At 37.1% G+C, this 25,439-nt stretch overlaps 2 protein-coding genes across 2 annotated transcripts; one reads left to right on the forward strand and one right to left on the reverse strand.

Moving 5' to 3' along the window:
* Positions 1-8,840: 8,840 nt before the first annotated feature.
* Positions 8,841-12,601, reverse strand: LOC107796220 (single-stranded DNA-binding protein WHY1, chloroplastic). Its single transcript, XM_016618964.2, has 7 exons — positions 12,232-12,601; positions 11,382-11,479; positions 11,181-11,273; positions 10,844-10,938; positions 10,221-10,294; positions 10,032-10,120; positions 8,841-9,260 (listed from the first exon to the last, which is right to left on the reverse strand). The coding sequence occupies exons 1-7, from the start codon at positions 12,452-12,454 to the stop codon at positions 9,141-9,143; spliced, it is 792 nt and encodes a 263-aa protein (XP_016474450.1). The 5' UTR covers positions 12,455-12,601; the 3' UTR covers positions 8,841-9,140.
* A 2,417-nt stretch (positions 12,602-15,018) lies between these two features.
* Positions 15,019-20,090, forward strand: LOC107796219 (uncharacterized). The gene is made up of 8 exons (XM_016618962.2): positions 15,019-15,302; positions 16,080-16,135; positions 16,387-16,549; positions 16,917-17,005; positions 17,245-17,377; positions 17,606-17,698; positions 18,994-19,096; positions 19,644-20,090. Exons 1-8 carry the CDS (start codon positions 15,126-15,128, stop codon positions 20,015-20,017), a joined length of 1,188 nt encoding a protein of 395 aa, XP_016474448.2. The 5' UTR covers positions 15,019-15,125; the 3' UTR covers positions 20,018-20,090.
* Positions 20,091-25,439: the final 5,349 nt, after the last annotated feature.

The following is a 25,439-nucleotide window of genomic DNA, read 5'->3' on the forward strand; positions in this document are numbered from 1 at the left end:
GAATAAGTATCCATTGCCTCGCATTGATGATCTATTTGATCAGCTTCAGGGTGCCAGAGTGTTCTCTAAGATCGACTTACGTTCAGGCTATCATCAGTTGAAGATTCGGGAGCCAGATATCCCGAAGACTGCTTTCAGGACTCGGTACGGTCATTACGAGTTCCTTGTGATATCATTTGGGCTAACCAATGCCCCAGCAGCATTTATGCACTTAATGAATAGTATATTTAAGCCCTATCTTGATTCTTTCATCATTGTGTTTATTGACGACATTATGGTGTATTCCCAGAGTCGGGAAGATCATGAACATCACCTGAGGACTGTGCTTCAGACTTTGAGAGAAAAGAAGTTATATGCAAATTTTTCTAAGTGTGAATTCTGGCTTGATTTAGTGGGATTTTTGGGTCATATAGTTTCATACGAGGGGATCAAGGTAGATCCGAAGAAGATTAAAGCAGTGCAGAGTTGGTCCAGACCGTCCTCAGTTACTGAAATCCGGAGTTTCCTTGGTTTGGCAGGGTATTATCGCCACTTTGTAAAGGGATTCTCTTCTATTGTTGCATCTATGACCAAATTGACCCAGAAGGGTGCTCCGTTCAGGTGGACCGAGGAATGTGAGGAGAGCTTTCAAAAGCTCAAGACAGCTTTGACTACAACCCCAGTATCGGTATTATCTACAGGTACAGGATCTTATACTGTGTATTATGACGCGTCGCGTATTAGTCTCGGCGCAGTGTTGATGCAAGACGGTAGGGCGATTGCCTACGCGTCCAGACAGTTAAAGGTGCATGAAAAGAATTATCTTGCACATGACCTGGAGTTAGCAGCTATTGTTCATGCCTTAAAAATTTGGCGGCATTATTTGTACAGTGTCCATTGTGAGATCTACACCGATCACCGGAGTCTACAACATCTGTTTAAATAAAAGGATCTTAATTTGCAGCAGCGGAGATGGTTGGAGTTGATTAAGGATTATGATATCACCATTCTCTATCATCCTGGAAAGGCCAATGTAGTGGCCGATGCTTTGAGTCGTAAGGCGGAGAGTTTGGGCAGCTTAGCATATTTACCGGTAGCAGAGAGGCCTTTAGCCTTGGAGGTTCAGGCCTTGGCCAACCAGTTTGTTAGACTGGATATTTCCGAGCCGAGTCGAGTTTTGGCTTGCGTGGTTTCTCATTCTTCTCTTTATGATCGTATTAGGGAACGTCAGTATGACGACCCTCATTTGCTTGTCCTTAAAGATACAGTTCAGCACGGTGATGCCAAGGAAGTCACTATTGGAGATGACGGTGCACTACGGATGCAGGGCAGGCTATGTGTACCCAATGTAGATGGCTTGCGTGAGTTGATTCTCTAGAAGGCTCACAGTTCGCGGTACTCTATTCATCCGGGTGCTGCAAAGATGTATCAGGACTTGAGATAACACTATTGGTGGAGGCGGATGAAGAAAGACATATTGGAGTATGTATCTCGGTATCTAAATTGTCAACAGGTGAAATATGAGTATCAACGACCAGGTGGATTACTTCATAAGTTAGAGATTCCAGAATGGAAATGGGAGCGGATCACTATGGATTTCATTGTTGGGCTCCCACGGACTCAGCGAAAGTTTGATGTAGTTTGGGTGATTGTGGATAGGCTGACCAAATCAGCTCATTTCATTCCTGTGATTACTATTTACTCTTCAGAGCAGCTGGCTCAGGTATATATTCGCGAGATTGTCAGACTTCACGGCATACCAATATCTATCATCTCTGACCGGGGTACACAGTTTAGCTCACGGTTTTGGAGGGCAGTACAGTGTGAGTTAGGTACTCGGGTAGACTTGAGTATAGCATTTCACCCTCAGACGGACGGGCAGTCCGAACGCGTTATTCAGATACTGGAGGATATGTTTCGTGCGTGTGTGATAGATTTTGGGGGTGCTTGGGATCAGTTCTTACTACTTGCGGAGTTTGCTTACAACAACAGTTACCAGTCAAGCATTCAGATGGCTCTGTATGAGGCCTTGTATGGTAGGCGGTGCCGGTCTCCAGTGGGTTGGTTCGAACCAAGCGAGGCTAGACTTTTGGGTACATACTTGGTTCAGGATGCCTTGGAAAAGGTTAAGTTGATTCAGGATCAACTTTGTACAGCCCAATCTAGACAGAATATTTATGCGGATCGGAAGGTTCGTGATGTTGCATTCATGGTTGGTGAGCGGGTATTGCTCCAGGTTTTGCCTATGAAGGGTGTGATGAGGTTCGGGAAGAAGGGCAAGTTGAGCCCTAGATATATTGGGCCTTTTGAGATTCTTGAGAGAGTTGGAGAGGTGGCTTACAAACTTGCACTACCACCTAGTCTCTCTGCGGTTCATCCGGTATTCCATGTTTCCATGCTTCAGAAATATCACGGCGATCCGTCTCATGTGTTAGACTTCAGTTCGGTTCAGTTGGACAACGATCTATCTTATGTTGAGGAACCAGTGGCTATTTTGGATAGGCAGGTTCGAAAGCTGAGGTCAAAGAACATTGCTTCCATGAAGGCTCAGTGGAGGGGTCATCCGGTCGAGGAGGCGTGGGAGACCGAGCTTGATATACGCAGCCGTTATCCACACTTATTCACCAGCTTAGGTAATTTTTCTAACTCCGTTCGAGGACGAACGTTTGTTTTAGAGGTGGAGAATGTGATGACCCAAAATGTCATCTTTAAATTTAATAATTAATTCTATGTTCTAAGACCTCAAAAAGTACTATTTTATCATTTCTCGACTTGCGTGCGCAGTCTGTAAAATATTTCGAAAAGTTTTCAGGTGAAAAATGGATTAAAATGTGAATTAGATGTTTAAAACTCAACTGAGTTGACTTTGGTCAATATTTTGAGCAAACGGACTCGGATAAATATTTTAATAGTTCCGGTAGGTCCGTATCGTGATTTGAGACTTGGGCGTATGCCCAGAATCAAATTCTGAGGTCCTTAGTCCGAGATACGGAATTTTGATGAAAAGAAAATTAAAAGTTTAAGTTCAAATAGTGACCGGATATCGAATTATATGAAAACAACCCCAGAATAGAGTTTTGATGATTCCAACAGCTCCGTATGGTGATTTTGGACTTAGGAGCGTGATCGGAATTTTATTTGGAAGTCTGTAGTGAAATTAGGCTTGAAATGGCTAAAATAGGAATTTAAAGTTTGGAAGTTTGACCGTGGAGTTGACTTTTTGATATCGGGGTCGGAATCCAGTTCTAAAAATTTTTACAGCTCTGTTATGTCATTTATGACTTGGGTGCAAAATTTGAGGTCAATCGGACTTGATTTGATAGGTTTCGACATCGAATGTAGAAGTTGGAAATTCTAAGTTTCATTAAGATTGAATTGGAGCATGATTCGTGATTTTAGCATTGTTTGATGTGATTTGAGGTTTCAAATAAGTTCGTATGATATTTTAGGACTTGTTGGTGTATTGGGTTGAGGTCCCGAGGGCCTCGGGTGAGTTTCGGATGGTTAACAGATCAAAAATGGGACTTAGCTGCTGCAATTTTTCTGCTGGAAATGCTGTCAAAATCAGGCTACCTGCCAAAATCGGGCTGCCTGTCAAAATCGGGCTGCCTGTCAAAATCGGACTCCCTGTCAAAATCGAGCTCCCTTACAAAATCGAGCTCCCTCACAAATCTGTATGTTATAAAAACAAGGGACTTCGTCCCATTTGCCTTTTTGATGAATTGGAGCTTGAGAAGAGGCGATTTTGATATAATTTCAAGGAAAAATATTTGGGTAAGTGATTCTAACATGGATTTAGTCAATATACACGAATATATCATTATTTTCACCATTTAATTAGTGTTTTGATATTGAAATTTGAAAAATTTTAAACATCTCATAAAAACAAATTTTTGAGATTTCGGTGTCGATCCGGAGTCGGATTTGAGTGAAACTGGTATGGTTGAACTCATAATTAAATGGGTTTTCGGATTTTGTAAGTTTTGCCGGATTCCGAGATGTGGGCCCCACGGACAATTTTTGAGCTAATTTCGGATTTCATTGAAAATGTAATATTTTCTTATGAAATTGATTTCTATAATTTTTGTTGACCTGTGTCGAATTAATTATGACTAGATACGAGTCGATCGGAGTCGGAAAATCGAGAAAAAAGCATAATACTTGGTTAAAATGGAGCAAGTCGAGGTAAGTGACTTGTCTAACCTTGTGTTGGGGAATTTTTTCCTAGAATTGATATTGATGTGATTATTGAAATATGTTGAAAGTCGTGTACACGAGGTGACGAGTGTGTACACGGGCTAAATGTGAAAGATTATATTTTTAAATTGTGTAGATTACTGTTGCGCATTTATTAAATTATTTTATCTTGTTATATTCTTCATCATTGGTCTGAGATATATACTTTAAATTGTTTGACCTTTTCCTGCTAATTGTTATACCTGTTTAGTTGAAACTTGATTTTTTTTACTCTGTGCATTATTTGAAGGGTGATTTTCTTTAAATTAAATATTATTAATATGAAGTATTTGACATTTTTAAATTTGATATTGAATGCAACGTATTAAAGATTTTTAAATATTATTTTCCTGAATTATTTATTCTTGAATATTTTTGTAAGATTTTTGTACTCATTGTGATGGAGCCGTGAGCTCTTTATTGTGGAAAAATATTATTGATAATTTATTTTGGCATGAGCCGTGAGCGCTTTATTGTGAAAAAATATTGTTGTTGAATTATTTTGACAAGATAAATTATTTGAGCACTTGAGGTGCAAATTATGATATATTGTGATATTGATACGCATGCGGTGGTATAAGGTCTGGGTATTGAAACGCATGCGGTGAGATAAGGGTGGCTTGATACGTGTGGCTAGTAGGGAAAACTACTAAAAGTCATGCGGTGTGATAAGGATGTCTAAAACGCGGGATGCTATTTCGAAAAATATATTTTCTTTAAAATAAATTGTGAAGGCTCGCGCGGTGAGATAAGGAAATGTGATATTGTAAATTTATTTATGATTTGGGACTACGAGGCGGTACCTCGGGAGTGCCCTTGTTGATATTGATTTATGGCCGCAGTTGCCTTGATTATTTGTTGTGATTTTCTTAATGTTGAAAGAAAATTCTGTTTTGTTTCCACGAGATATCATTTGCTATTATTTTGCATAACTAAATAGTGACATACTACTTGATTCATTTCCAATGTCATTTTATTTTACTATATTGTTAAACATTTTACCATGCCATTATTATATTCCAGTAGGCCTCACCTGACCTCGTCACTACTCTACCGAGGTTAGGCTTGGCACTTACTGGGTAACGTTGTGGTGTACTCATACTACGCTTCTGCACATCTTTTTGTGTAGATCCAGGTACATCTTACCAGCCTAGACGTCAGTGAGTTACCTGCACACGGAGACTTCGAGGTATATCTGCCAGCGTCTACAGACTCTAGAGTCCCCTTCTATTATTTTATGTTGCTTCATTATATTTTATTTAGACCTTGATATATAGAGACATTGAGAATAATTTCTTAGAACCTTGTGATTTATTTCTACCGGGTTTTGGGAGTTGAAATTATTTGAATTGTAGTTTATCTATTTCAGATATTTATTATCATTCCGCATTGTTAGGCTTACCTAGTTTTAGAGACTATGTGCCATCACGACAACCTACGAAGGGAATTTGGGGTCGTGACATGGGCCCGGGGGCCGGGTTTTGGCCGATTTTGGATTTTTGGCATATCTATGTAGTTTTTATTGTGGAATTCGATTCTTTAGACTATGTTGATAGTAGTATTCTGATTTTGGTTAGATTCAGAGCTTTTGGAGGCCGAATCCAGAGACGAGGGCATCCCGGAGTAGGATTTTACGCTGTTAAGGTAAGTAACAGTTTTAACTCTAGCTTTGAGGGTATAAACCTAGAGATTTGACATCACGTGATTGTTTGGAAGTGATACCCACACTAGGTGACGGACGTGTCGGTGTGCACCGCGAGGGATTGAGACTTGGTCCGTCCCGTGAGGCTGTGAGGCCTAATGGCTATTATATGTGGTTATGTGTTTGTTTGTTGTTGAACTTGTTTTCCTTCATGTTAGAGATCATGCTTAAGCTTTATTCATGCTCACATTATTTGCATTCAGTCATAGATATTATTGTACATGTTTACCTCAGTCCCTATTAATTTGCTGATATGCTGTAATACTTGACGTGAGTTGTGTTTCCCTTATTTGTTGATGACGGTGAGGCTAGAGAGGTACATGACTGAGTGAGGCCGAGGGCCTGTTGTGAGGTATTTGATTGAGGCACGTGAGTTGTCCGTGCGGATCCAGGTATTGATATCATAGCGCGTGAGTTGTCCGCGTAGCATGTGAGTTGACCGTGCGGATCCAGGGATTGATATTATGGTACGTGAGTTGTCCGTGCAGCACGTGAGTTGTTCGTGCTTAGCGCTTGGGCTTTGGGAGCCCCTCCGGAGTCTATTGAGTGTTGAGTGTTGAGTGCGAGTGCTGAGAGCTGAGTGCTGAGTGATGGAGTGATATTGCTGTGAGGATTCATTGCTTTTGCTGTTGCTGCATTTTACCCGTTAATTCCTTTGTAGCATTTATTGAGTTGATGGAATTTACTTGTTTATTTCTGTTTATTCTAAATTGTGATAAAGAAATAATTGAATTGTTCTGCTTAGCTCGTCACTACTACTCAGTTCCTTAGTTATTTCTGTTACTACTGAGTCGGTTGTACTCATACTACACCATGCACTTTATGTGCAGATCCAGGTGAGTTAGAGCGCGGCGATCATTGAGTTCAGGTCGGCTATCATTGGAGACTGCAAGGTAGCTGCTAGCGTCCGCAGGACCTTGTTACTCTTTTTATCATTTCTTCTTTTGGACTGTATTGACAGTTAGACAGTTTTATTTCTTAGTTCATAGATTTAGACGCTCATGACTTAGTGACATCCGATGTTTGTGGCTCATTTCCGTATTTTCTATAATTATATTTAGAGTTGATTTAGTTTATGAAAAATTCAAATGTTGAAAATATTTTATTAAATTCTTATAATCGATTTAGTAGTAATATTTTGGGAAATAGGCTTGCCTTGTAACAAGATAGGCGACATCATGACCATGGTTAGATTTTGAGTCGTGACACTAATAGAGAGTTACAGTACTCGGCCACATTCTTTCCTGTTTTTATGTGTTTCAGGAGCTCTTCGCTGGGAAGGTAAAGGGGATTGGTAAAGAAGATGGTGGACTCTACGTCTCTACCTACTATACACTAATACAACTAAAAGGGACAAAGTGGTTGCTCTAACTACAAGAGGCTGAAGCTAACAAATTAGATGTAGTTCTTTGGCATAGAAGACGTGGATATATCTAAACTAAGTTCTTAAGAAGTTGCTTTCAGTAGATTTTGAAACTATCAAAAGTAGAATAAATAAGTGTATAGTATGTCCTTGTGCCAAGTGTTGACAGCTAATTTTGACTCTCCCTTTTAAAATTAATTTAATAATACTTAAACATTTACAATGAATGTTTTGAAAGTATTTTCCATCAATAAATACTTATTTTTTAAAATTAATTAAGTCTTAGTTTTGAAATTAATAACCTAGTATTAGCATTACGTAATTATAAATATACTTACTGTTTTAATATCATATGCTTTATAATTAATTTAACGAATTATTTCTTAAATGTTGATTAATTAGATTACTATGTTAACAGTTCCACATGCAATAAGGCACTTCCTTCTATTCTGCATTCTTCTGCTTCATATTTTGCTTCACCTTCATCTCGTGGGTGATGTTGATATATTGTGGCACAATGAACTAGGACATGTGCTCTTTATTAAAATATGTTTATTTAATAATAAAGGGTGGCAAAATGAGAGAATAAAAAGGTAACGACGCCACCACACCAAATCTGTCGTTACATAAAGTGACACTTTTCATCGTTACGTAACGATGGATTTAACGATACGATACAATAAAATGTAAGTAGCAATCAAAACAAATATTGTATTTAAAGTAACAATACGATCCAATACAATAGGTAACAACCATCCAAACAAGTACAGTTTACATAATTTTTGTCATGGGCTTTGTCTAAGATCCATCATGTCTTTTGGATACGATGAATAAAGATGGTAACGAAATGTTCTGATGATATTGCTCGTGTTGAATCTAGACCTTGATGGCGTCAAAACACATCACTAGGGTCTTAAATGCATTATATATTTAACATTTCTCCTTATAATAGCGGTGTAGAGTGCTAGATCCACTTTTTAAGACACTTGCATCCTTCCGCGTGCATAACTTTAAAACGTGTCCCTAGGGTCTTAAGCTTTCTTCATTATATATCTCTTCCGTGTTCTCATTTGTCCTCAAGTATTAGCTATGGTATATTTTTTTCTTCTTGGTTGTTGGCCGATTGTGTGTGGAACATCAGATCATATTTATTTGTTTAGTTAAATAGTCCGGTCCTTATATGGGTGAGCGTGCTGAGTCAAAAACATAGGCCCGCATATACATTACCTTCCCAGATCCTACTTGTGAAAATATACTGGATATGTTGTCGGTGGGCATGCTGAGGACTAGTACAACTTAGGGCAATTTTCCCTTGTATTTGTATACTTCTCTACTTTACTAGAACATGTAAATACAGTAGAGAAATCCTCAAGTATACTTTGGACCTCTTAAAACATAGCTATGCACAGGTCACAGTGTCAACCTCATTCTTGAGGCAAATATCAGGTCAAAAATTCCTTTGTTTGGCAAGCTGACATCTTTCCTCTTTTGTGATTCTGGGAAAAGCTAGGTGGAATAGCATATAATCCTGAACTAAGGACATAAAAAGAACCAAATAGGTTGGCAAAAACTAGATGATTTCACATTCAACAGAATAATCAGTGAATGGGAATTTCCACTGCAATATGGCTACACAATAAACACACCTAGACACAACACAACTACATTAAATCAGCATTACAACAGGAGAGTTAATTCAACCGTCGCGGAAACTTCTAGGAAAGCACTCCCAGTTAAAACCCCTTGTAGAATCAATGGAGGGTGCAAGTCAAAGAGGGTCATACAAAATTTTGATTGAAGGGCCAAAGAACATCCTGCTCCTCGATCATAGTACATACGACGTACTCTATCCTGCCAGAACTATCGACTCCATTCTAAATCAGCACCTAATCTTGGATTTGCATTGTTTGAACGGCTGGCATCTTCCGGCTTGAAGGAATTCACAGCAGTGTGCCAACCTAAAAGGTATGGCACAACGAACTGCAAAAAATATTAGCAGAAAACATGTTAAAAGAGGTAATCCTGCTAGAAAGAAAGAAGAGTATAAATATCAATCAGAAAGAAAAACCGCCTTGAAATGTCAACACCGACAACAATCACAAAGGGTTAGCTAGTCACAATGCTTCATCTTTAGCAAGAGGAATAGTCGAAGGAGGGCAATGTTGTTGGCAAAGAATACTATGGCCTGAATTATACTTGGCACCTTGTAGATAGCTTCATTCTAAGATGGTTTAACTTGTAGTATAACATGAGACACTTTTTGAAAAACAAGATTCAGCTTCCACCACTTGCTATTAATTCAAAATGCAAGAAAAGTAACAGGAGAAACCTTATCAACTCAATTCCCAGGTTTTCACAACAAAGCACAAAGTACTCTGCATCTGAATGGACTCTGACCACTTTACAAGGTCCAGGGGGACCTAAAGAAAAAGGCAATTTCCCAAAATAGACTGATCCTAAGATATTCTACTTACGAAGCCAAGTCTTAAGCTTGCACAAGTTACCACTCGTCTTGTTTCTTTCTCCATTCTCATCCACGTTAATAGCAAACAATGGGGCTATTGAATGGATCTATACGCAGCATAAATAACCAGCTATCTGCATGCATGAACTTTAGCAAAAATTCGCTATTTAGCGCCTCAAGCTGACAAAAATCAAGAGGCTTACTAACTTAACAGAATACCACACGGGTGAGGAAACAAATAACAACTATATGTCAAGAAAGAAACTGGGAGACCAGCTTCATCTTACATTGAATGCTGAGACAAGAACTGCAAACTCTGCCTTTGTAACAGGGATGTAAATGTTCTCATCCAAATTGATAAGCTTGTTCTGAACACCTGCATTCATTTAAGGAATGCAAATGAGTCATGTTCTATAGTTTAGAAATAAACCATCCAATTTTCTGTGTAACAGAATTTCAAGGAAGAAGGCAATTACTGAGATTAAAGAAGTGACCAGAGCCATCCGGAAGTGGCTCAACCCTCAACACCTTCCTGACTTTACCTTCATCACTGTAAAGCACACATAAGATGCCTTCTTAGAACTTAAACTGATGAGGATACATATTATCAATTAATTAAAAATATTGATCTCCAAGCAAGTATTTTCATAAATAGTGTATGTTTATGCCTACAAATATATCAAGAAAAACAGATCATAACCATACCCAGGACAGTCGATAGATGGTAACTGGAGCTAATTGCCGAACAGTGGTTACTACAATGTTCACACTAGGAATCAATAACACTAGGTCTTGTGACTTTGCGAAAAGATGTACTCTCTATGTTTCAATTTTAATGACACACTTTCCTTATTAGTCTGTTCCAAAAAGAATGACACATTTCTATATTGGGAAACAATTTAACTTTGAACTTTTTATTTTACCCACTTTACCCTTAATGATAAGCTTTCACAACCACCAAAATGTCATGGCCCCACAAAGTTTTTGTCCCTAAAGCAAGCTTTTAGGATCACATGTTTCAAAAATCTTCTTTTTTTTCTTAAACTTGTGCCAAGTCAAACTAAATCATCTAAATTGAAACAAAGGGAGTAGGTGTTACCTTCTTCCTTTGTTTGGATCGTGGAAAAATTCACATGAATCTTTTGCCCCAAGGCTGATAAGAGATCCCATTTCAGTCACAGACAATGAGAAGACCTGAAAATACAAAAACACCGAGAAAGGCACTCAGAAATCAACACAAGGAGAGCAGAAATAATGCCCGACTCCATGGCACACTGACCATGTTAGTGAAAAATCACGTACATGTCTCCCACGAATCACTACTACATATTCTACTATCTGATCAGACCTTAGCCTCACCCCAATCCATTGTAAGAGAAGCACATAAAAAATGCATTCTACAGCGGGGCAAAGATAGGAATTAACATAATGATTACCTGCTTTCTACCCCAATCATATTGGCGAACACCAGCAGCAGGTGCAAATTGAAGCAGCACAAAACCCTCTCTTGACAGCTTGAAGGCCCCTGACTGCTCCATAATTTACAACAAGCAAAGCAGGCATTAAATTACCAATTGCTCAACGACTAATACAGATTAAGCAGAAGAAGGGCAACCCGAACACATGGGGAAGCATACATCTAAAGGTGAAAACTCTGGAGGCCGAGGATCGACAGTGAGAGCTGCCTTCCCTTTGTATATCGAGTATCCAACATAAACCTTAGGCGTAGATGCCCCTAAAAAAACAAGAACAATTTTAATTCTTTCATACCATGAAATGGCTCATAAGCATATAAACTGACCAAGTCATCATTACAAACCAATACTAGTCATGCTCTAAGCACAATGTACTAGAAAAAACAATACATAAGGTAGAAGGGAGACAAAACTCTTTCTCGGACGAATCAAAAGCGGGAAAATATTCTGACATTTTCGTTAATGACTACAGTTCGAAAAAATATTTCAGTATTTCCTGAAATTCTCTTTGGCCATCAGCAACTGCCAATACTGAACTTCAGTATTTGAAATACGGGTGAAATATTGAAAAACTTGTTTGTGGAGCATTTGAACTAAAATAATGGTTTTTTTACTCTCAAATCTTCAACCTTTTTTCCAAGTAAAATTTATGTCCAAACACAACAACTTGCAAATGCTCTTTCCAACTTCAGCTTCAAATCCTCTTTTTTTTTCTTTTCAATTTCAACTAAATATTGTCCAAATGCCTAATATAGACTGCACCTACAACAAACAACTGTAAATCAAGCAAAAAGGCACTATTTTGAGTTTAACAAATGAAGCAAATAGGGGAATTTTAGCAATCTCATTGTAGAAAAAGCCCTCAAACCTTAACCACAGCCACCCAAAACCAAAACCCATTGAGAGCTAGAATTTTAAGTTAATCGGTCCATAAAATAGGAAAATAATAAAATAAGAATAAGACACAGTCCAAAAAAAGAAAACCCATTTTGCAAAACTTAACAGAGTTTACCCTGTTGTTGCTGTTGAGGTTCAAAGTATTCAGAATGGCGGCATGTTAAGGAAAGGTTTCTGGGCAAAGCTTTAGAGTATTTTGTGTTGGAATTAAAGGGGTTAATATTATAGAAGGAGGAGGAGAAAGAGAGAGGTTGATGATAGGGATAAGGGGAGGAGGTTTTAGTAGGGTTTTGGAGGTTAAGGCCAAACCCCGCAGGAGAAAGAGAAAGGTTTAACATGGCTTCTCAAATGGCTAACGGTATGTATATAATAAAGCTTTTTGCTGCCCAAAAATGGAAACTGGAAAGCCCTATTCTTGGAGCGAGCGAGCTTTCGTTTTAGTGATGGAGAAAGGGAAAATCTTTTTCTATCACCTACTAGTGTTTGAGCAGGCATTTTGAGGGACAGTGTATTTATTTAAAGTAAAATGAAATTAATCTTCCAATTATGGCAAAAAGCAATATCCAAATTTATGGAATTATAGCCTATTTGACCAACCTGGAAAAATCAGCTTATTTTGAGAAATATTTTTTTCAAAAGTACTTTTGTAGAAAAATAGTTTGTGTTTGACTAATCAATTTGAAAAGCACTTTTGAACAATAATTTGTGTTTGGCCAAGCTTTTCAAAAAGTATTTTTATGTGTCAAATTACAAATAAGGACACGAAGAGATTTGCTTAATAGTTAATATTATATAAGTAGATAAATAAAATAAAAAACTTAATTATTATCTTTAATAATAAATATTTATAATTATTTTAAGTAAAATATAAAAATAAAATTAAAAAGTACTTTATTCTTTCAAGATAATTTAAATATATCAAAAAATCATCCAATAAATATGAAAGTTCATTCCAAAAGTTATTTTATATTACTTAATAGTTAAAACTAAGTAAGGTTATTTTGGTATATATAATTTTTTGCCGAGGGTATTTTTGGTAGGAAAAAAAGTCAAAACTACTTTTGCTTCTACTTCTTCGGGAAAGAAATTACTTTTTTTCTGCTGCTTCTGCTTCTAGCCAAAAGCACTTTTTTTTCAAAAATAAAAGTTTGGCCAAACACCTCAAATTAAGGAAAACATCACTTTTTTGAAGAAAAAAAAAAGAAGCATTTTTGACATGGTGAGAAATTTGGCCAAACAGGCTATTAGAGTATTGCAATTTCCTCCTATATGAAATTTTTGAATCCATATTCTTTTCATATATGTACTTCTTGTCCCATGGTTAAAGTTGAAAATAAGTCCTAACTTACCGACCTCTAGTCATTTATTCTAAATTTATCAAAATTTGTCAAGCACATACAATAATTATAAAACCTAAATAAATAAGGGTCTTTCTCTCCAAAACCATATGCAAAGATCTACTTCTATATTTTTAAGCGTGATTAGCAACATTAAATGCAAGCCATAAATGAAATTTCATGGGCGAGGTAGCAAACAACGTGATAAAATATATAAAATAAATAAATAAAAAACAAGCTTCCAAAAATCTAAGCTAAAATGAATCCTTTTCAATGTGTATAGTTGAAATTCATTGAAAACATATAGATGCGTCAATATACGAAATTTGAGGAAGATTGGAGGTGATTTGGACAGATTTGGTATTAAAAGTCATAGTTAAAATATTTTAAAAAAATTCTGCGACACATGTATCAAACATGTACCACACATGTATCTCGCACAGAGTTTTACATTGATATACATGTCATACATATTTGATATAAATATGATACATATATGATACATAAATGATACACAGTGTGATACACATATCATCTTTTTTCATATTCATCTTCTACTTCGAATTCTCTACCTCCCCGGGTAGGGATAGGGCCTACGTACATATTTATCCTTCCCAGAAAGCAAAAATTTGACAATCAAATAGCTAATTGACTAATATTGATAATATTTTATGAATTAACTAATTTTTGTACTAACTTGCTTGTGGGCTAACATAATCTCCCTTGAGTTAAATGACGAAAATACATGTTAAGTCCCAACTTTTAGTTTACTGGATGTTAGGCTTACAAATATTTATTCACGCTTTAATTAGCAAATTTAAAACATGCAAGGGTGTCGAGTTTGGCCATGCGAAAGTCTCTTTGTATATTATTGGACAATTCTCGCCTTATGACCTATTTTTCGGTTTGTGTTAGACTTAGGGTTTATCTTTTTAACAAAATATAGAAGTATTGCAGATAAAAGTAGAGATACAAAATTCTTATTGATTTGAGATGGATTACAATGGAAAATAACTCTTATATTTATAGGGAAAAAGTGGCTTAACCACCAAATAACAAACCCTAGAATTTCTATAAAATATAAATATTCACCTTAAATATAATTCTATTTATACCATAGGTATAATTTTGTTATTATTTTTTATTTCGTGTGTTATATTTTTAGAGTTCGATGCATCTTTTTTTAGGTGCAATCCCCCTGCTACTTTTTATCCATTTCGGTGCAATTTTTGATACTGTAGTATATCGGATTCGACCAAGTTTTTCTAGTGTTTCTCATTAAATCTTTTTTTTTTCCCCACGGGTCCCGTTAAATCTAACAAACACAATTTGTTTACTATTTGATATTTTAAAACTATTCAGCATCATAAATGAGAAACTAGTTTAAACCAATTTGTCATTTTTTCTATCCTATTATCCAAAACTTTTCCTCATTGTATATTTTGTCAACCGTTGGATTGGATTGTCATGCAACGTGGTGGAATAATATGAGCCGTAGATAGGAAAGTATGGAGCCCATTATCCAAAACATTTAAGACCAAAAGCAGAGGATAAATCAATGGAATCTTGCTGTCTACTTTGCATCCACATATATACCTCCTAAAAAATCACAACTCTCTGCTCTTTCAATTCAAGGAAATCTATCATTGTTTTTCCATGAACTATAGCAAGAATGTCACCAGCATTATGTTCATCATTTCGGGTAATGTTGCCTCAGTGGAGATACTGTAACAAGAACTTGCACTACTGGATTTTGTCTCCTTCTAAGACAAAACTTAACTTCCTTTATTTTCCAATCTTCTCTTCTTTTACTGATGATGATTCTGTCAAACCCATCAAACAAAATCAGGTACTATTATTTTTTTTAGTCTCTTCTGTTTTTACATAGACATATACAAACCTATGGCAGTGAAATGAGATGAAATGTGCTGTTTCTTACCCAGTATACCGTTAAAGTCACACAATTATTTTTTGTCACATTTAAGCAACTGAGCTTGAGCTTCACCGACTATGAAAGTATAGTAACTAAACTATAGTGGTAAAATTTATTAACTTTACTTGTGGTGAAGTACACTAGTGGCTTATCGAAATCGAAAGGGTAGGAAAGATCCCGTGTACCTTGTTCAAGTTGCGGATCTCCTTCGTTAGCTTTGAGTTCATTGTTGTTCTTCTGGTTCTCCTTTAAAAGTAACGGGTAAAATTGAGTGACTTAATTGTTATAGTGGATAATGGGTAGCATGATGCACAAGCCTTCCGGCATTCACGTAGGTCCGGGGAAGGACCGTATCCCAAAGGGTATAATGTAGAAAGTCTGCTCTAATGCAAGCACTAGTGACTGCTTTCACGACTCGAACCCGTGATATACAGATCACGCGGAGACAACTTTACCGTTGCTCCAATGCTACCCTTCCAAGTAAATGCACCATCAAAATATAATTGTGACATTATTGTTACAATGTGAAAAGTTTAACAGTTATAGTGAATAAGGTTCAATTACTTTTAATGCTATATTTGTGACTTTAACTGTATAGTGGATAAAGTTAAATGACTTTAAGTGAAATTAACCTTTTGTTTCTTGAAATACTGTATGATAAGAGGGCTTACATTTCACATGTTCTATTAACAGGTTATGCATGACCCTTCAGAGGAGCTCTTTGGACTTGCTGCTGATTTGCAGCCAAGGTTTTAGCTTCTTCTTTTTCTTCTGTTTCTATTTAATTGCTTGCATTAGTTCATGGGCTATGTTTTGTTGCTGCTATAGTCATTGAAATCTGCATAGACTGGTTATTTTGATAATTGAAGCATAAATTCTATACCCCTTCCTCATGATAAGAAACCCCTTTTTCGCGTATTTACTCATAATTATCTATTGAATAAGTTAACTATCGATCTTCTATCTGCATTCCTATGACCTGCTTTTATTCATTTTCCAGGAAGGTTGTTTCTAGTGCGTCGAGTCCAAGATCATGGTTTGGCCCAAATGGCCAATATATAAGAGAATTGCCTTGCCCGAGCTGCAGGGGAAGGGGCTACACTCCATGTATTGAATGTGGAATAGAGAGATCCAGTTTAGATTGTTCATTGTGTAATGGAAAGGTAACTTCTTTTCTGGCTGATGTGTGCTATTACCTCCACCCCTTAAGAAAGAAATTTAATAGTCTTAATCGTAAAAATGTACTCTATTTGTTTAACTTAAACATCTCACTTGATTAACACCCCACTAATTGGAACAGTAAGGGTAGGTTCGCAAAAAAAGAAAGTAATAAATGACTTCTTTCTTTTCTAAAGCGTCAAATATTTTGAAACAAATTCCATTTGCATAAGTGACTAATATTTGGGACCGGTGGGAGTGAGCTCTAAACTTACCTAAATATACACTTGATATGTCAGTTGGAATATCGATGTGATGCTCATATATACAAAAGCTATATATGTTCTTAATAGAAGTTTTCATGTACGGCAGGGTATGATGACTTGTCATCAGTGCGGTGGAGATTGTGTCATTTGGGAAGAGTCTATTGATGAAAGGCCTTGGGAGAAAGCTCGATCAAGGTAAATATTTCCTGCCTCATGTTTCAATCAGATTCCGGTTTTTCAAAGTCATGTGTTCTCGCTGTAATATTGTTACATCCAACGCATAAATTTGCTCTATAATCAAGTTTTCATCAGTGTGCCACTCAATATGTACCATGGTACATGTTTGTCTTGCCACATTTGGCTTAAGCATAGCAATACTTCTTTGCAAATTTAGTTAACGTTGCTCTATAAGAAGCCTACATGATCTTTTTCAGTTCCCCTTTAAAAGTAAAGGAAGACGATGAAGTGGACAACTTAGACATAAAGCTTGACGCGAAGAGGAAAACTAAGCGTGTCTACCAATCTCCAAATACAGAAGTCAATTTGAAGATCAGCAGATCATTAAAAGTTAGTATTCATTTTTCTGTCAGCAACCCACTTGTCCTCTCCGATAGGTGTAATTCTTCAATCAAACTATTGTCACTTGGTTTCCTTATTTTGATGTTTCTATTTCACCATTATTGCATGGACAATGTCATTTGGATGATTCTTTGGATCCCTATGCAAAAGCTTAAACTTCAGAGGGATTCGCCAATTCTTGAATATAATCTTTTTTGTTTAGTTGGATGATTGCAGAGCTTAAATGCCAAGACTGGACTATTTAGTAAGAGGATGAAGATTATCCATGGCGATCCTACGCTTCATGCTCAAAGAGTAGCTGCTATTAAGGTTTGACTTTGTCAACTTCATATCCGACTAATTGATTGACTTCAACCTATGTGTAACTTTAGCTTGATATAGGCAAAATACATAAGTAGGCACCTGAACTATACACCAAATTCTTGTTACACATTTTTTGACGACGCATATCACCTTACACACTCAACTTTTTTCTTAGACCAATTTTTTCAAAGATCGGTAATATCACACACCAATAAGATTATGACATGTGTCATTAACTTAAAAAATAAAAATATAAAATATAAAATTACAAATATGCCCTCATCTTCTTCAAACTCATACCTGCAACACCATTATAGAGCAGGTTTAAAAAATGTAGACAACCTGCTCATTAAGATATAAGACAACTTTTTGAAATCTTTGCTCCCATTCGAGTAAAAATTACAGATGTAAAACCAAATCGAGGAGGAATTTAATCAAAAACACGACCGGCTCAACCTGACCCGCCCACTCTTTAGGCTCGCTTTCTTCAAAGAACACCACCGGTTTAACTCGCCGGTCACTCGCCACGCCGACACCGGCGTAACTTCCCCGCTCGATACCCCTTTCCCTCGCATCCAGTTCCTTCCTCCCCGCAGTCGAGCTGGAACTCGAACTCCCTGTTCTCTTGTGCGACCACCGGAATTTATCCAACGACGTCGAGTTCAACATGTCGTTTTGGCTTCCGTAGTTCCATTCTTCCATAGAGTCGTCGGCGGCAGAGTTGTACATGGAGTACCTTGCTTATATGCTCCTGATGTTTTCAATGCCATGTCCTTTATCTACACCATAAATTGGGGGAGTGATTTCAGACGATGAAGATGGAGAAGAAGGGGTTGTAACCCAATAAAAAAAATTAAATAAAATTTGAACACGTGGAACTTTATTAAATAAAGTATTAGTTACACGCGAGTCAAAAATGGTGTGTATTAGTTGCATTCTGAAAATGTTGAGTGTGTAAAATGATATTTGTCATCAGAAAGTGTGTAACAGGGATTTGGTGTATTTTTCAGGGATTTGGGTACTTGTGTATTTTGCCGCTTTATATATATCGTTCTAATCCATAAGCTCATATTCCATCAGCCCTCTTGCCGAGTAGCATTGCAAGTTCTGTTAACTTATTGTTAGTTACTGCAGAGCATGTCTGTCTGATTTTTAAAGTTATCAATCATGATGTAAATCTATCATAAATCGCAGATCTCCATAATGATTAGAATAGATGAGGTAGAAAGGGGAGAATATTTTCTCAATATTGCTTCAGCCAAACCTAAAAGTTTTACTTTGACATGATACTTGTTATGCAGAAAGCAAAGGGAACACCTGCTGCTAGAAAACGTGCCTCCGATTCCATGAAAGATTACTTCCGTGATCTAGATAACCGTCGCAAGAGAAGTATATCCATGAAAGGTCTATAAAGTATTTGCTTATGTCACACTTAAATTTATGGTGGTTTTGCTTTCTTCTTTGATTATGTCATAGTTGTGCTGCAGATGTCAAAAGCCATCCCTTGAATGTTTCTTTAAGGGTCTTGAACTATTACACTACAGAAAATGATTACTGTAAACCATTAAACACTTGAACAATGGAAAGATTTTATTCTTGTTTCCCTTCATTTACCTGTCGCAAAAAGTTGAGTTCACCATTTGGCTATTGCGGCATAAATATTGCATATAGCTCTTGATATTCAAGCACTACATCTTATTGGTATTTTCTGTAGGGGGCTTGGTTTTTTTTTTTTGGGGGGGGGGTGGGGTTTGGATTTAATATGGATCACATTATTATTTCACTTATCAGAAAAGCCAATGTCTTGGTACATTTTCCTGAATATCAAGTGGTGCTCTCATTAAGGTCTTCTGTTTATACTGAATTAGATATGCTTTTTTGTTTGAGAATTGTAAAATGAAAGCATGTTTCTCTTCAAGATGAAGATAATAGCTGATTTTTCTAATTGCAGGAGTGAAATTTTACTGTAGAAATTGTGGACAGGAAGGGCATAGGAGTAACTACTGTCCAGAAATTCGAGACAATACAGATAGACGTTATAGATGTCGACTATGTGGAGCAAAGGGTCATAACAGAAGAACCTGCTTAAAGTCGAGCTTAATTGTACCGAAGAAGATGGTCAAGATTAACCATCATTGCAGCAAGTGTCGAAGAACTGGCCATAATAGAAGGACATGCAACCAAAAGAAGAATGAGACTAAAGTTGTTGCTACAATCAATAGTTCTGCTACTCGGGCAAAGAGAACTTATAGCTGCAGTGTGTGCTTAGGGAAAGGGCACAATGCTAGGACATGTCTTCACAAAAACAACTTCAAAAGAAGATAGTTCTTTGTAAGGAAATTCCTTATGTCTGACTTTGTGCCCATATATCAATTAATCCAATATTCTGTTTCTTTTCTGATAGTTCTTCGTTTTAAGTGTTTGTTCGATTGAAAACTTTGGATCAATTTTCTATAAGGATATGGAAAATCTGTGTCTTGAATATAAAACTGTGACAAATAACACGATTGATTTTTGCATGAGAACACGTACATTGATGGAATGGAAAAATGACAGAGAAGAGTTTCTATTTGATAGGTTCTGCTGCATATATCTGTTCTTGAAATCCATATTTTCTTAAACGAAGTTGTTGAGGTTTTATTTTTTAAGATGTAATATTCTTAAAATGAGGGTGAATGGGAAATGGAGGGAAAATGAAATTTTGAGTAAAATTTTAAGTTTCCCCCTCTTAACAATGAGACATTGTCCCATATTGGAAGTGGAAGACATTTTTGGTGGGTATATATATAATTGCTCTTCTTGTAGCTCTTAAAGAGTTAAGAAGAAAGCAAGCCTCGCGCCGTCGTCGTCGTCGCTCGCTCGGCTACGGATTTGGGATTTGGATTTGGATTTGGATTTGGTCAAATGATCGATTGATTGATTAATTTTTTGGACCATCCGTATTTGTAAACGGATATTTTCCAATCCGTGTATTGATAATTTGGCAGCCGGATAATGGTCTTCCCACCATGAAGTGCTTGCTCCACAAACATGAAGTGCTTGCTCCACAAACATGTAATGCTTGCTCCACCATGAAGGGTCTTGGCTGCTATATATATGAGCAGCAAATGTTGAAGAAATATACTCAACTCAACATACAATTCGCTCAACAAATTGGCTATACATTGCACTCCTTCCTCTCAGAACTTCCATACGTTTTTCTGAGTATATACTCCTTCGTTCTGCATTGTTTTTTTAACTTCAAACAAAGCAACTGTAAGTGTGATTTGCTACCGAACTTTGTGTTCGCCGAAACACTGGGGTTTGAAGTACCGCTACACCAGTGTGTTATTCGTTCTATCCTGGGAGGAAATAATCCATTACCTTGGGTACTAGGAGGGGATTAAATTCCTTAAGGAAACACTGTGAATTCAGTGGGCTCGAATTTATTATTATTGTTTCATTACGTTAACTTATATTTTGCAGAATTAATATTTACAAATACAGCAATATTGACCGGGAGTAACAATCTTAAGGAATTTAATATTTATTTCTGTACTTGTGTTATTCTTATTATTCTGCAAACTAAAACCTTTGTGGTTTGTGTACTCCCGTTTTGGAGAGTTAAGCCTTCGTGGCGTTTTGTTGGATATTAAAATCTACGTGATTTTTACTCCAGTTTGAAAACGTGTATTAAACGTTTGTTTATGTCATTCTTTTCTGTAAAAGATGATGACTGAAAACGAAAACCAAGCTGTTCCGATGGCGACTGCCAACGCAACGACAAGCCGAACACCGGCGTTGGCACAGGCAGAAAAACCCGAAAAATTTTCCGGGATTGATTTCAAACGCTGGCAGCAGAAGATGTTCTTCTACTTAACTACGTTATGTCTACAGAAGTTCATCAAGGAAGATGTTCCTGATCTGCCGGATAAAACTCCAGATAATGAACGCTTTCTCGTGATTGAAGCGTGGAAGCATTCTGATTTTTTATGCAAGAATTATATTCTTAGCGGACTGGATGATAATCTGTATAATGTATACAGTAGCATGGAGACATCCAAAGAATTGTGGAATGCGCTTGAAAAGAAATATAAGACTGAAGATGCCGGGATGAAGAAATTCGTTGCCGCAAAATTTCTGGACTACAAAATGATAGATAGCAAGTCTGTTATTACTCAAGTCCAGGAATTGCAAGTGATTATTCATGATCTACTTGCTGAAGGTCTTGTAATCAACGAAGCATTCCAAGTAGCAGCAATGATTGAGAAGTTGCCTCCGTTGTGGAAGGACTTCAAAAATTATTTGAAACACAAACGAAAGGAAATGTCCCTTGAAGATCTCATTGTTCGGTTGAGAATCGAAGAGGACAATAAAGCTGCTGAAAGGAGAGGCCGTGGAAATTCAACAATAATGTGAGCAAATATTGTTGAAGCTAACAAAAAGAGGAAGAAGGCTTCTGGTCCGAAATACAACCCAAGCAAGAAGCGGTTCAGTGGAAACTGCTACAACTATGGGAAAACCGGACACAAATCTACGGAGTGTCGTGCTCCGAAGAAAGACAAGAAAAGGGGTCAAGCAAACATGGTAGTAAACCATGATGATGTTGATAACTTGTGTGCCATGCTCTCTGAATGTAACTTGGTGGGAAATCCTAAACTGTGGTGGTTTGATTCAGGAGCCACTCGCCATGTTTGTGCAGTTAGAGAGGCTTTTGCTACCTATGCTCTTGCTGAACCCGGAGAGACAGTTTATATGGGAAATGCTTCAACAGCAAAAGTTGAAGGATATGGGAAGGTATTTCTAAAAATGACTTCTGGCAAGGTCATGACTTTGAACAATATCCTTCATGTTCCCGAAATGAGAAAGAATTTAGTCTCTACTGGACTTCTTGTTAAGCACGGTTTTAAGTGCGTTTTTGTATCCAACAAGGTTGTAATTAGTAAGAATGGAACATTTGTGGGAAAAGGTTACCTCACCGAGGGCCTTTTCAATCTAAATGTAATGGTTGTTGAAAATAATAATAATATTTCAGCTTCTTCTTACTTACTTGAGTCAAATGATTTATGGCATGTACGTTTGGGTCATGTCAATTATAAAACCTTGCGGAAAATGATTAACTTGGAAGTACTGCCCAAGTTTGAATGCGAAAAATCAAAATGTCAAATATGTGTGGAATCTAAGTATGTTAAACATCCTTATAAGTCAGTTGAAAGGAATTCAAATCCTTTAGACTTAATTCACACAGATATTTGTGACATGAAGTCAATACCATCTCGCGGTGGAAAGAAGTATTTCATAACTTTTATTGACGATGGTACTCGATATTGCTATGTTTACTTACTGAATAGTAAAGATGAAGCAATAGACGCATTCAGGCAATACAAAAATGAAGTTGAAACGCAACTTAACAAGAAAGTAAAAATGATAAGAAGTGATAGGGGTGGTGAATATGAATCTCCTTTTGAAGAAATATGTTTAGAATATGGAATTATTCATCAAACAACAGCCCTTACACGCCCCAATCTAATGGGATTGCGGAAAGAAAGAATCGCACATTAAAGGAGATGATGAATGCGTTGTTGATAAGTTCTGGTTTGCCACAGAACTTGTGGGGGGAAGCCATTCTTACGGCTAATCGAATATTAAATCGAGTGCCCCATAGCAAATCACAATCCATTCCTTATGAACAATGGAAAGGAAGGAAGCCCAACTTGAATTATTTTAAAGTGTGGGGGTGTTTGGCAAAAGTGCAAGTTCCTAAACCCAAAAGGGTAAAGATAGGACCGAAAACCGTTGATTGTGTTTTCATAGGATATGCGACAAATAGTAAAGCATATCGATTTCTGGTTCATAAATCAGAAAATCCCGACATTCATAATAATACGGTTATAGAATCAGATAATGCTGAGTTTTTTGAAAATATATATCCGTATAAAAAGGAATGTGAATCGTTTGGTGAAGGATCTAAACGACCTCGGGAAGAAACAAAAGAAAGTACATGTAATCAGGAGAATCCAAGACGTAGTAAACGTCAAAGAACGTCTACTTCATTTGGACCAGATTTTGTGACTTTCTTATTGGAGAATGAGCCTCAAACATTTAAAGAAGCTATGACTTCTTCGGAATCATTGTTTTGGAAAGAGGCAGTCAATAGTGAAATAGAATCCATATTGAACAACCATACATGGGAATTGGTTGATCTTCCTCCTGGAAATAAACCTTTGGGTTCTAAATGGATTTTTAAGAGAAAAATCAAAGATGATGGCACTATTGATAAATTCAAGGCAAGGCTCGTAGTCAAAGGGTATAGACAACGAGAAGGTCTAGACTACTTTGATACATACTCTCCAGTTACAAGAATTACGTCCATACGGATGTTAGTAGCATTAGCTGCAGTGTATGGTCTTGAAATTCATCAAATGGATGTTAAGACGGCCTTCTTAAATGGAGAGTTGGAGGAAGAAATTTACATGGAACAACCTGAAGGGTTTGTGGTTCCAGGTAAAGAAAAGAAGGTATGTAGACTTGTTAAGTCTCTTTACGGACTAAAACAAGCACCCAAACAATGGCATGCGAAATTTGACCAAACAATGTTGTCAAATGGTTTTAAGATAAATGAATGTGATAAATGCGTGTACATTAAAAATGTTCCAAATCACATAGTCATTGTTTGCCTATATATGGATGATATGTTGATAATGAGTAATGACATTGCCAACATAAATGCTACTAAGCGTATGCTCAATAGCAAGTTTGATATGAAAGACTTGGGAGTTGCTGATTTAATTCTGGGAATTAAGATCAATAAGACTCCTCAAGGTCTGGCTTTGTCACAATCTCATTATATTAAGACAGTACTTGAAAAATTCAAGCACTTGGGCTTTAAAGTTGCAAAGACTCCAATTGACGTGAATCTTGCATTAGCAAAGAACAAAGGCCAAAGCATATCACAATTGGATTATGCTCGTGTATTGGGATGCTTAATGTATATCATGAATTGTACACGACCAGACATAGCTTGTGCTATAAGTAAACTGAGTCGATATACGAGCAATCCAGGCCAATCTCATTGGATGGCAATGAAACGAGTTTTGGGATATTTAGAACATACCCAGAACTTTGAATTGCACTACAGTAATTTCCCTGCGGTGATTGAGGGATACTGTGATGCAAATTGGATCACCGGTTCAACTGATTCTAAGTCCACGAGTGGATATGTATTCACTATTGGTGGAGGAGCGGTATCTTGGAAGTCGTCCAAACAAACATGTATTGCCCGCTCTACAATGGAGGCTGAATTCATAGCCTTAGATAAAGCCGGTGAAGAAGCTGAATGGCTCCGAAATTTCTTGGAAGACATTCCATTTTGGCCCAAACCGTTGGCACCAATATGCATACATTGTGATAGTCAAGCGGCAATTGGAAGGGCTGGGAGCGTCATGTATAACGGTAAATCTCGTCATATACGACGAAGACATAAAACCGTTAGGCAATTACTCTCTAGAGGAATTATCACAATTGACTATGTAAAGTCAAGTGATAATGTGTCGGATCCACTTATAAAAGGCCTAACTAGAGAGGTAGTTGAGAAATCATCAAGGGGAATGGGGCTATGGCCGAGAACAAGTCATTGTGGCGGTAACTCTACCTAGAAGACTGGAGATCCCAAGATCTAGGTTCAAAGAGATCAAACAAAGTCATTAATGACGGTTCAACATTGTCAAATAAAATTTTAGTCCATTCTCGTGATGAGACAATGTTCAGT

This window comes from Nicotiana tabacum, chromosome 24, assembly GCF_000715075.1.
Source record: "Nicotiana tabacum cultivar K326 chromosome 24, ASM71507v2, whole genome shotgun sequence".
NCBI lineage: Eukaryota > Viridiplantae > Streptophyta > Magnoliopsida > Solanales > Solanaceae > Nicotiana > Nicotiana tabacum.